This window comes from Callionymus lyra, chromosome 5, assembly GCF_982586985.1.
Source record: "Callionymus lyra chromosome 5, fCalLyr1.hap1.1, whole genome shotgun sequence".
NCBI lineage: Eukaryota > Metazoa > Chordata > Actinopteri > Syngnathiformes > Callionymidae > Callionymus > Callionymus lyra.
The window spans coordinates 6,558,666-6,571,935 of NC_141822.1; the positions used below are offsets into that span (position 1 = coordinate 6,558,666).

The 13,270-nt window shown below is 37.4% G+C and overlaps 1 protein-coding gene across 4 annotated transcripts in view; it reads right to left on the reverse strand.

The window, feature by feature from the left end:
* Nucleotides 1-681: 681 nt before the first annotated feature.
* arhgap24 (Rho GTPase activating protein 24) overlaps nt 682-13,270 on the reverse strand; it is a 72,760-nt gene continuing 60,171 nt past the window's right edge. For all 4 annotated transcript variants that reach the window (XM_087790630.1, XM_087790632.1, XM_087790631.1 and 1 more), the window contains 6 exons: nt 8,372-8,579; nt 7,119-7,251; nt 6,147-6,220; nt 5,261-5,382; nt 3,267-4,407; nt 682-1,517 (listed from right to left, as the gene is read on the reverse strand). In XM_087790630.1, coding sequence (XP_087646756.1) covers nt 1,265-1,517; nt 3,267-4,407; nt 5,261-5,382; nt 6,147-6,220; nt 7,119-7,251; nt 8,372-8,579 — 1,931 coding nt within the window. In that variant the 3' untranslated portion in view covers nt 682-1,264. The remainder of the gene's footprint in view (nt 1,518-3,266; nt 4,408-5,260; nt 5,383-6,146; nt 6,221-7,118; nt 7,252-8,371; nt 8,580-13,270) is intronic.

Sequence of the window (13,270 nt, forward strand, 5' to 3'; positions counted from 1 at the left end):
AGTACTTGACTCTGTGTTGTGATAGTGTAGTAACAAGTATATATGTGTAGTATTGTCCAGTACTTGACTCTGTGTTGTGATAGTGTAGTAACAAGTATATATGTGTATTATTTTCCAGTACTTGACTCTGATGTTGTGATAGTGTAGTAACAAGGATATATGTGTAGTATTGTCCAGTTCTTGACTCTGGTGTTGTGGTAGTGTAGTAACAAGTATATATGTGTAGTATTGTCCAGTACTTGACTCTGGTGTTGTAGTATTTACAGACCACATCAATATTGACAAAGTCGGAACTGCTTTCATTTGTTTTTGAAACAAAATATGTCCAAACATCAGCTTTAAAAGCTGCTGGAGTCATTGCATCCTCTCGTCCTCAGTCATAGCAGGATTTTCTTGTTACTTCAGCGGCGGTTGAGGTAATGGCTGCTGCCATCTAGTGGCTGGAAGATTAATTGCAACACAAAAATGGCTGTGAATAATGTCAATGTTATATTATATATATATAAAATTTAATCAAAATATGATATACAGTAAATCATGATTATTCACGATACGAGGCGTTCTAAGGCAAAAGAACAGAAGTAAGAATATACCTTTAACTACCTTTAAGTAACTTTAACAAACATTCAACAGCTACGAGTGAAAACCATCACGAGACTCAAGACTTGTTTAAAACTGGGTTTAATGCCGCCGAACCATCGTGCAAATAATATATTACAGACTCAAAGAATACATATTCTTATATTCTTCCATCGTGCCGTACTCGTTCCAGCTCAAACCACGGCGCAGACCACGCGACTCATGGCTACAGTATCTACAGAGTATTTACAGTACAGGCTCTTTTTTTTTGTGTGTTTTGGTCATAGAGTCGATGCGACACAAGCTCAGGCACGTTAAGACGACACTATACACTCACGACATTCAGTACCGCCTTGCTCAAGAGAACACTTAAGTGCAAGGAAAAACAACAACTTAATATAAAAATCTCACACAACGTTGCTTAAATATCGGATAAACATTTAACGTCAATTCTCACGACGTACATTTGACGCTGCATCGGACGAAAAAGCCGCTTTGGACACGGAGGAGTTTTTTTGGTTACAGTGAGCGACGTTTAAATAGAAGCGTATTTACAGATGAGCCGCGACATCACACCAGTTGATGCCTTCCAACCAACAGGCAGTGCAACAACTTTGAAAAACATCAACCTTCTCTGTACGAGCGTTCGCCCAAATCCCGTTTGGAGCCGTCGCTAAAGTCTTCTCTACTGGATCCAGATGGCGTTGTTGCGGTCGGGTCGCCTGGGGTCGGCGCCGGGCGCCGTGAGGTCGCTGAAGGTGGAGAAGAACTGCTCCATCTCCTTCTGCAGCATCTGGTTGCGCCGCTCGGCGTCGTCTTTGGCCCGCTCGGCGTTTCGCAGTTTGATCTCGGCCATGGTGAACTTCTTCCTCTCCTGGTCCAGCTCCTCGTGGAGACTCACCATCTCCGACTCCAGCTCCAGGTTACGCTGCTCCAGGCTGCAGGGACCACAAGTGAGAACACTCAAAATCACTCAAGATTTAAAGCTTATAATTTTGACCAATCACAATTTGACCATTATTTATCAGAAGACTTTATTTAGGTCACAGTGTGTAGATGTTACGAGATGAATGAACGATGACAATGACCTCCAGTAAGATTAACTCGACAACTTTTTTAAATATATTTGAATATACAGTCAACTTTTGGATAGCGATCTGTATTGGCAAGAGGCGATACTATACGTATCACGATACAGGGTCAACAATACAATATACAGTGATACTGTAGTAACGAGGATATATTTGTAGTATTGTCGAGTACTTGACTCTGGTGTTGTGATAGTGTAGTAACAAGTATATATGTGTAGTATTGTCGAGTACTTGACTCGGGTGTTGTGATAGTGTAGTAACAAGGATTTATATGTAGTATTGTCCAGTACTTGACTCTGGTGTTGTGATAGTGTAGTAACAAGGATATATGTGTAATATTGTCGAGTACTTGACTCTGGGGTTGTGATAGTGTAGTAACAAGGATTTATATGTAGTATTGTCCAGTACTTGACTCTGGTGTTGTGATAGTGTAGTAACAAGTATATATGTGTAGTATTGTCCTGTACTTGACTCTGGTGTTGTGATAGTGTAGTAACAAGTATATATGTGTAGTATTGTCCTGTACTTGACTCTGGTGTTGTGATAGTGTAGTAACAAGTATATATATGTAGTATTGTCCTGTACTTGACTCTGGTGTTGTGATAGTGTAGTAACAAGTATATATGTGTAGTATTGTCCAGTACTTGACTCTGGTGTTGTGATAGTGTAGTAACAAGTATATATGTGTAGTTTTGTCCAGTACTTGACTCTGGTGTTGTAGTATTTACAGACCACATGACTCTTGACGAAGTCGTAACTACTTTCATTTGTTTTTAAAACCAAAATATCTCCAAACATCAGCTTTAAAAGCTGCTGGAGTCACTGTATCCTCTCGTCCTCAGTTATTGCATGATTTTCTTGTTACTTTAGCTGCGGAGGAGGTAATGACTGCTGCCATCCAGAGGCCGGAAGTTTAGTTGCAACAAACAAATGAGCAAATGCTGTGAATATTTATATAAATATAATATTTATAATATTTATTATCGTTAATTTAAAAATGTAAATTAGATGTAATCAACATCTGTGTTTTTTTTTCAGTCTTTCAGGTAGTAGATCTAGATATGCCAGTTTCTTTTAAAAATAATTACGCCTCATGAACTGATAGCAGTTCTCTAGTCCTCTGATGATCACAGTATATGATATTCTAAATATTTATGGAAGTCAACACATTCATTTAAAACAAATAAGTTACTTTTTTTAAATAATTTAATTATGTTTACCCTGTTTACAAAACAAGTTTATTACTCAAGTTAATAAATTTAACGGATAGTTCTGGGATATTTAAAATTGTTATTTTGGATTATTTACTTGAAAAAACACTTCCTGTCCACAGAAATAACAAATATCATGGATATAATTGATCTTCTATTGATTATTACTGTCTGAATAGTGTTTTCGTTTTTTAAAAAGACGGTATTTTCTACTAAAAAACATACTCATGCGATCGTCGACACGTCAAGATTCTCGTTTCAGTCAATTTTACTCAAAGAATAAAACTGTAAACTAGTGAAAACGAGTTAAACAAAAACTTTAACTTTAACCTTAAAATGTAATTTTACTCTTTTTATTTCTTCAAGCGACTTCCAAAGACTCTACCTCTTGATCCTGGACTCGTACTCCGACTTCTGCTTGTGCATCTCCTGCTTCAGACCGGCCACCAGACTGTGGAGGGCGCTGTGGTTTCCGACCCCGTTGGCGACGAACCCTACGGTACCGTTGTCCCTGCTGCCGGTGTCCCGGCTGCTCCTCCCCCCCGCCGCCGCCGCCGCCGCCGCCGCGTCCCCCCCTCCTCCTCCGGGGTCGCGCTCCGGCGCCCCCGTCCTCGAGGTCTCCGGGGTGGCGCCCTCCATCTCCTCGTAGTGCCCGGCGTAGAAGTCCTGCTCCGGGCAGGTGGTGGTGGACGAGCGGCAGGACGTGGAGTTGTCCGGCAGCGAGATCTCGCAGGACGAGGTGGACCAGGTGGCGCTGTCCACGCTCTGCTTGTCCTCGCCGCTGGTGCTGAGGCAGGTGTTGCTGACGTGGTGCTGCAGGTTCTGGTGGTTCAGGTGCACGTTGTCGTAGGTGGACAGGCGGTTCTGGTTGGAGGTCTGATCTGAACACTCGCTGGTCTTGTTGTTCTCCCGCAACGTCACCGACCCATTGGGGACCCAGAGACGTGAGTTCAGACTCACCGGGTCGGTCCCCGAGAGTCCCATCCGGACGACCCCGTTCCCTAAAGTGCCGCTCCCGCCCGTCACGCCGCTGGTGCCCATTTTGGTCCCGGGGCCCTTGAGCGCCCCGGTCCGTCGCATCGGTAAGCTCCCGCCTCCCGTCAGAACCTTGTCCTGGTACTGGTCCGAGGAGCTGAAGGAGCCGTTGGTCACGATCCCGCTTCCCTTGCTGAACGCCGGGTTCTTCTTGACGGTCAGCGGCGGACTCCTCGCCATCTCGAAGCGTCCCGTCACGCCGTTGCGAGGGCTGGCGGACCGCGGCGAGCCGGCGTTGTCGTCGGGCCGGCGGCGCGGCGGCGGCGGCGGCGAGTCGGGGGTTTCCCAGACGCACTGACGCACCACGTGCGCCGTGTTGTTGTTCTCCAGGTTCTGCGACGCCGTGGTGGCGGCGGCCTGTCGCCGCGGCGACTCCACGTTGTTGTTGTTCGTCGCCAGCTCCAGGGTCGTGCCGTTGACCTCGTCGGGGGGGAAGAGGACGTGGTGTTGACCGATCAGGACGGCCATGAGCTGCTGGACCAGGACAGCACCTGGAACCAGATCATTGAATCATTTGTTTTTAACCTTGTTTTTATTGAATAATTCAATCAAAATAATATATATTTAAAATGAATTAAACACAATTTACACATAGAGTTTGAATAATTGCATCCAATAATTGACAAATAAATGTTCCAAATTCAACATCTTTTAATAAGAGCCTTTTTGAATTCAATATGAAAATGATGATAAAAAGACACCTCATGTCGTCATGTGATTGTCGACGCAACACATGATTGGTTAAAATTTGGATCAAGTAGCTCTGTGCTCTGTTGGTAATGTCTGGTGACTCTATTATACCAACATGTTTATATTGAATTTAAAAGACTACAAATTCAGTAATGTTAAGTTAAGAACAATTATTTTCTGAATTAAAACATCAAACTCTATGTGTAAAAAATATATTAATTCATTTTGAAAATGTTTGATTTTGTAAATGTAATTATTCTGAATACTAATTCAAACTTTTGAAAAATTTAGTTTAGTTATTTATAATTATTGGAATAAAAATATAAAACTCTTTATGTAAAAATAGATAGAAAATCTATATTTATTTTCCCAAAAAACCCGATGTATATTTTCTAATAATGTATATATATTAAAAAAAAAAAAAAAAATTAAAAGAAAAAATCGATATATACTTTAAAAAAACATTTTTTACGTATATATTTAAAAAAAAAAATCTATATATATAAAAATAAAAAAAATCTTTATATATTTTCCAAAAAAATAAAATATCGATATATATTTTGACACTACTATACTGACATTTTTAAATTGAATTTTAAATATATATATTTTTTCATATATAAAGTGACAAATGATTAAGTGACAAATACGAACCTTCCATGATGGAAACTGGATCCTCAACCTTCGGCCTCAGGATGTTTGGCCCGAACACTGTTGCCAAGTTCTGAACACTCATTTTATTCACGCCTGAGTACGACTGCACTTCATCCAGGAATCTGTGGAAATGGAAAACGTCAACTTCATGAAGCAGTGTCATTATCTTCAGAGTCCACTAGATGGTAGTGATGTGTTGATGAAGCTTCATGAAACAGTGTCATTATCTTCAGAGTCCACTAGATGGTAGTGATGTGTTGATGAAGCTTCATGAAACAGTGTCATTATCTTCAGAGTCCACTAGATGGTAGTGATGTGTTGATGAAGCTTCATGAAACAGTGTCATTATCTTCAGAGTCCACTAGATGGTAGTGATGTGTTGATGAAGCTTCATGAAACAGTGTCATTATCTTCAGAGTCCACTAGATGGTAGTGATGTGTTGATGAAGCTTCATGAAACAGTGTCATTATTTTCAGAATCCACTAGATGGTAGTGATGTGTTGATGAAGCTTCATGAAACAGTGTCATTATCTTCAGAGTCCACTAGATGGTAGTGATGTGTTGATGAAGCTTCATGAAACAGTGTCATTATCTTCAGAGTCCACTAGATGGTAGTGATGTGTTGATGAAGCTTCATGAAACAGTGTCATTATCTTCAGAGTCCACTAGATGGTAGTGATGTGTTGATGAAGCTTCATGAAACAGTGTCATTATCTTCAGAGTCAACTAGATGGCGTCTCTGCACTATTTGTTTTGAACAACTGTTCTAATGAAACATCATTTTTAAACTGATGGCGCCACCTACTGACCTCTGAACTACATGACACTGTTTCATGAAGCTTCATCAACACACCACTACCTGTCGCAGCTTGAACCGAACTTTACCTGCAGATGTACTTGAGAAGGTTGTTGTTGACCAGAGGTAGACTTTCAACCAGCGTCTTCAGCTCCTTCACTTCCTGAACAAACATGACACATAAACGTCACAATATTTTCTTTCATAATACTTTGAATGTTATAAATAAAAATTTTCAACCAACATTCACAGTGTTTGTTCATTTTTGTGTTGCAATTTAAACTTCTGGCTTCTAGATGGCAGCAGTCATCACGGTAGTTAAATGAATAATCAAATCCTGTGAGATCCCAGACAGGAATGAGGACGAGAGGATACAGTGACTCCAGCAGCTTTTAAATCTGATGTTTGGACATATTTTGGTTTGAAAACAAATGAAAGTAGTTACGACTTCGTCAAGAGTCATGTGGTCTTTAAATACTACAACACCAGAGTCAAGTATTTGACAATACTACACATATATACATGTTACTACACTATCACAACACCAGAGTCAAGTACTGGACAATACTACACATATATCCTTGTTACTACACTATCACAACACCAGAGTCAAGTACTGGACAATACTACACATATATACTTGTTACTACACTATCACAACACCAGAGTCAAGTACTGGACAATACTACACATATATACTTGTTACTACACTATCACAACACCAGAGTCAAGTACTGGACAATACTACACATATATACTTGTTACTACACTATCACAACACCAGAGTCAAGTACTGGACAATACTACACATATATACTTGTTACTACACTATCACAACACCAGAGTCAAGTACTTGACAATACTACACATATATACTTGTTACTACACTATCACAACACCAGAGTCAAGTACTGGACAATACTACACATATATCCTTGTTACTACAGTATCAGTAGTAACAGCTCCTATCACTACACTACCCTGACCTCAGACCTGCAAACATCCTTCTCTGTTGCTGCTATGATTGATCTAAAATAAAGACAAACAAATGTCGTTGTTACCGATTCATCGTCTTTCCCCATCAGTTTGGTGCAGGCCAGGAAGTCGTCGTACTTGTGGAAGGGAATCACCGGCTCTGGCAGCTCTCGGAGATAAAGCTTCAACAGCGACGCCACCGTGTGGACATCTGTGCTACTGCAGCGAGGGAGAGAAGAACAGGATAATAAGGATCTAGGATCAAATATAAATGTATACAATTCAATATGTTTACAATGTGTAGCCTTTTAAACTCAAAATGGAAATGTTGGTATATTACTGACACCATGATTGGCTGGAAGTTTGATCGAGTAGCTCGGTACTCGTTTAGTATTGTCTGGTGACTCTTCTATATCAACATTTTTATATTGAATTTGAAAGCTACAAAAATTCATATTGAATTATTGGAATATCTCTTTTTTTAAGTCATTCATTTTTTAAAAAAAAAATTTGAATTTTCTAACTGAATTGTTTAGAAAAAACGTATAATTCAACCATTCAATGGAATTATTTAAAAAAGAAATGGCAACATTTCAATAAAAAAAAGTGTGTACTTTCATACAATACTACCACCTACTGTTTCATTGAAGTCACTGCCATCAACAATATTTTTAAAGCTTTAAAACATTGTATAAATGTAATTAATACTATGCTATAATGTTGAGTAAAAATAAACTTTTAAAATTTCACTGAATCCTCTCGTCCTCAGTCATCACTAGTTTGTTACATGTTTTTTTTGTGTGAACTAGTACTGTTGTTTAATGTGTTTTTATATGTATAATTATGGTATTCATTGTTTTTTTGATCCTCTTTATTCAACATGTTTGTTTCACTGAATCCTCTCGTCCTCAGTCATCACTAGTTTGTTACATTGTTGTTTTTATCCTCTTTATTGCAATATTGCTGATTTTCTACTTTAAATTGTGTGTAAAATATTAAATAACACATAAAGGTAATGTGTGTCAGTAGCTATGATTTCAAAGGTGAAATAAATAATAAGTCAGGACAGAAAAAACGTTTTTCAATTTGCAGGTAATACGTTCTGAAACATCCCGTGATAAAACAAAATACAAAGTAGTGTCCATTTGTTTTATTAATATATAAAAATAATATATGTATAAATAAATGTATTTGAATTTGCAAACTCAACATTGCACATGAGGTGTCACAACCCTGTCAGTAACGATGCCCTCAACAACCATGATGCTTTGCCGCCCAGCAGACCAACACCAGGTGAACTTCAGCATTGAAGGACCAAAAATAAACCAGTCGCCCTCACCTGTCGAAGGAAGGTTTCTCTCCACAATCGAAGGCGTCCTGCAGCTCCTTGACCAGGTTGGCTTGACCCGGGAGTCTGAACAGACCCTCCTCTCTCAGGCCCCACTTGCGGATGAAGTCCACGCACTGCTCCACCAGCATCGGCGCCAACTTGAGGCCGAAGCGCCGCTCGTACCTCACCGTCTCCTCCAACTTCTGCCCGAAGATCCCTGTGGAGAACGACAGTCGGTCACGTGATCGACTCCAGGATCAGCGAAGCTTCTCCGGAGATTTGGATCCGAACAGTTTTCTTCTCTCAGACACAAAGAGAAGCTGAACACGCGTGTGATCACATGATGAAGAGCCGCTCACTCCAGCCGTGTTTGTCCAACATCCTTTATATTTTTAAAACTATATCCTGCGTCTTGTAAATGTTGACATTACTGATGTTATATTCACCACAGAGATGGAAAATTTGATTAATAATAATAAATAAAATAGCAGTTAAAACAGAATTCTATAAAATATCGAAGACAAGATAAAAAAGATAAAATAGCAAAGTAAAAAAAAAGGTAAATTGCAAACATAACCAAAAAACAGAAAAAAAGGTAAAATAAAATAATTAAAAAAGTAAAAAACAAACTAAAATCAGATTTAAAAAATGTAATATAGTGAAGAAAAAATGTTAAAGGTAAAAGAGCAAAGTAAAATATAAAAAAAAGCTAAAGTAAAATAAAATACAAAAGCAAAGATACAATTAAAAACAAGATAAAATAGCGTAGTAAAAAAAACAATAGAGAAGATAAAATAAAACAAGATAAAATAAAACAAGATAAAATAGCAAAGATAAACTAGAAAAGATAACCTTAAATATAAAAAATAGTAAAGCTAAAATAAAATAAAATAGCAAAGTCAAACTAAATTAAAAAATATATATATACTGTACAAAAATTTTAATATAATAAGATAAAAAAATAAAAATAAAATAGCAAATGTTAAATAAAATAATATAAAATACCAAAGATAACATAAAAAGTAGCAAAGTTAAAATTCAATAAGATAAAAGCAAAGATACAATTTCAAAGCAGAAATAAAACATAATAAAATTGACAAATTAGAATAAGATAAAAGCTAGAATATGGAACAAAAACAACTGAATCCAGTTAAATCTCAAGTACTTATTTCATCTTTTTATGACAAGTTATACTAAAAAGTTCATTTTCGTGTTTGACTATTTATAGATGATGTGTTTATTTATATCACAAGCTCGCTGAATATTTCATGTTCTGAAGTCTCCGAGGAGATTCTTTATGGTTTATTTCAAAATCAATTCACTTTGATGTGAATGTAAACTTATCTAGAGCTCGTCGTTCTCTCCAATAAAACATAAAAACATATTTGATGTCAAATCAAAACCAGTCTTTGTAGATCTATTGTAGTTTAATATGGAAGTATATGATTGGCTCTGTAATCATTTGGTAATGTCTGGTGACACTAATATAACAACATTTTTAAATTGAATTTAAAGACTGCGAATTAAAAAAATATTAAATGAAAAATAAGTAAGTAATGTTTTAACATTTAAACATGAAAGTTTGTGTTGTCCCTGATATTATATAAAAAATTAAATTAAAATAAAAATAGTTTTTTTTTAAACTTCTGATAAAATGAACAATATAAATACCATATCAGGTGAATATTGCACATTGGTTTTAAATGACATAAAACAATGAAAATATAATTTATGCAAAGAAAAGCACTTATTATTGGAAAAAACATGAATTATTTAATGTTTGTATTTCTAAATAAAAAAACACATTGTTTAAATAGATTATTTAGGTAGAACTTTTTATTCTTTTATTTATTATTTTATTTTTATTATTTATTTATTTAAGTCAATGTTTTTATGCTACTAGAGGAAATCAACAAAAGAAAGTAAAACTCACCTCTTTTTAAACAAACACAGTTTATAAGTTTCCTCAACAAGTGTCTGTGAATCAGCTTCTGATACGTGAGGACGCTGGACGTGCAAACCTTCAGGTGTCTCAGTCCAAACATAGTCCACCAAAGAACAAAAATATATCCCGGCGTAGAATAAAAACAATCAGAGATTTAAAGATCTTCAGCCTCAGAGCTTCTTCATCTCATCCACGATCCTGTCGAGTCAACAAGTGGTCGAGCCTCGACTCCACACACACTTGGAAGGCTATGAACATGTTTCAGTGTTTACACAGAGCCAAGTGTGAGTCCACACACACACACACACACGCACACACACACACCTCACACTCTCTCACACACACACACACACACACACAGATGTTTGATAAAAAGGAGGTCATCCTTCCAGACACCACAGTCATGAGGAATGTTTCCTCGGGTCACATGTGTGTGTGAGAGTGTGTGTGAGAGTGTGTGTGAAGCGGCTTATGAAGCGTGCAGCCACGTGCTAGCATGTACTTCCTAAAAAACTGGGTCGTACCACAAACTCTTTGGCACCTGAGTGACCCCCCCGCACCCCTTTCAATGTCTTGATTGTTTTATATTGAATCTAAGTCAAACGAAAAAGTTGAAAAAAAACCTGACCTTTACTTAAAGCGCTTTAGCTCGAGTGTTGTGGTTGGATTTATTTTCTTGAATTTCCTTTAATATGTTGTATATTTATATTGTATATACTGTTTATATATAATGTATATTATTAAGAAACATACTGCTTAAAACATTTGTCAATTAAATAGTTACAGAAAATATTCAAATATTCAAATAAAAACAATTATAAGGAAATGAGTGTTTTTAACTTCCACCCCCAACTGACTTACTGCGTTGCAACTAGTACTATTGTTTAATGTGTTGTTATATGTATAATTATGGTACCTACACTACACGCTGCACTATCACAACACCATAGTCAAGTACTGGACAATACTACACAATACTACACTTGTTACTACACTATCACAACACCAGAGTCAAGTACTGGACAATACTACACATATATACTTGTTACTACAGTATCACAACACCAGAGTCAAGTACTGAACAATACTACACATATGTACTTGTTACTACACTATCACAACACCAGAGTCAAGTACTGGACAATACTACACATATATACTTGTTACTACACTATCACAACACCAGAGTCAAGTACTGGACAATACTACACATATATTCTTGTTACTACAGTATCACAACAACAGAGTCAAGTACTGGACAATACTACACATATATACTTGTTACTACACTATCACAACACCAGAGTCAAGTACTGGACAATACTACACATATATTCTTGTTACTACACTATCACAACAACAGAGTCAAGTACTGGACAATACTACACATGTATACTTGTTACTACACTATCACAACACCAGAGTCAAGTACTGGACAATGCTACACATATATCCTTGTTACTACACTATCACAACACCAGAGTCAAGTACTGGACAATACTACAAATATATACTTGTTACTACACTATCACACCAGAGTCAAGTACTGGACAATACTACACATATATCCTTGTTACTACACTATCACAACACCAGAGTCAAGTACTGGACAATACTACAAATATATACTTGTTACTACACTATCACACCAGAGTCAAGTACTGGACAATACTATAAATGTATGCTTGTTACTACAGTATTACTATATATCGTTTCATTGATCCTGTATCATATAGCAGATAGAGTTTTAAATGTTTTCTTTCCTGTTTATCTTTCAACAAGCAGATGAAAAAAGTCGTAAGATCAGGTATTTTAGAAAAAAGTTGCTTTAAAAACTGATGAAATTAGTACAAATCTTGTTATTACCATGAAATAAATCTCCAAAGATCCAGATGCTGAGGCCGCAGCTGCACATTTGTGGAATATCTCAGACGGTCCCTAACTTCATGACAGCAAACTCTCCTCAGAGTGTCAGTCACTGGAGTATGAGGGCTTGTGGGTAAACTGTGGTCTGTACAAAATCACTGGGTGCTCGTGTGTGTGTGTGTGCGTGTGTGTGTGTGTGTGTGTGTGTGTGCGTGTGTGTGTGTGTGTGTGTGTGGCCAGGGACAGACAAAAGGTCGACTCCGCTCCGAACCTGGAGCCGTCGTTCCTGTGGCATCTCTGACAAATGGCTGGTCCTTTTGAAGAGCAGTCAACTGCAATCGATGTCAAACGGCTGCCACTGACAACAGAGGGGCCGGTCCGGGCCCCGGCTATTCACTGTGTCACCGACGCTCCGTCTGGTCACAATCCCCGTCGCACACAATGTAGGTCGCCAGTGGTCGATGAACTGACCAGAGGTGCTGAGCTCAGCACACGCTCACCAGTTCATTAGTTTCGATTCTTCGCCGATCAAATCATTTTAATCACACAATAGTTATACAATTATTGTTGTTTACGTTCTGTTTTGATATCAACATGTGAGGATTTGTGCTGTTCCTGATCATATATATGATTATCTTTTTTAATACAGGTGTGAGAACATATTGATACACAGATATATTAAAAATGTTCCCCCGATACCGTATCAATATATTCAACAGTGCTATCAATTCTATATATAAAACAAATTAATTCAAATCGTTAGATACGTTGTTTTCTGGTTTATATTTCAATAAAGTGTGTAAAATACAAAATAATAAGTCTTTTTTATTCACAATTAAAACGTACATATTTATGGCGTTTGTTACTTTTTGTGTCGCAACTACACTTTCCTACGTAGCCAAAGGAACAATGAGATCCCGGTGATGACTGAGGACGAGAGGATACAGTACAGCAGCTTTTGAAACTATAATACAAATAAATAATTGTTCCTACAGTATCGCAATATATTGTATTTATTGTATCGTGATGTTTGTTGTATTCTAGACAAACACTTCATTTTTTGGTACATAAGATAAAAATGACCAATAGAAAAAAAA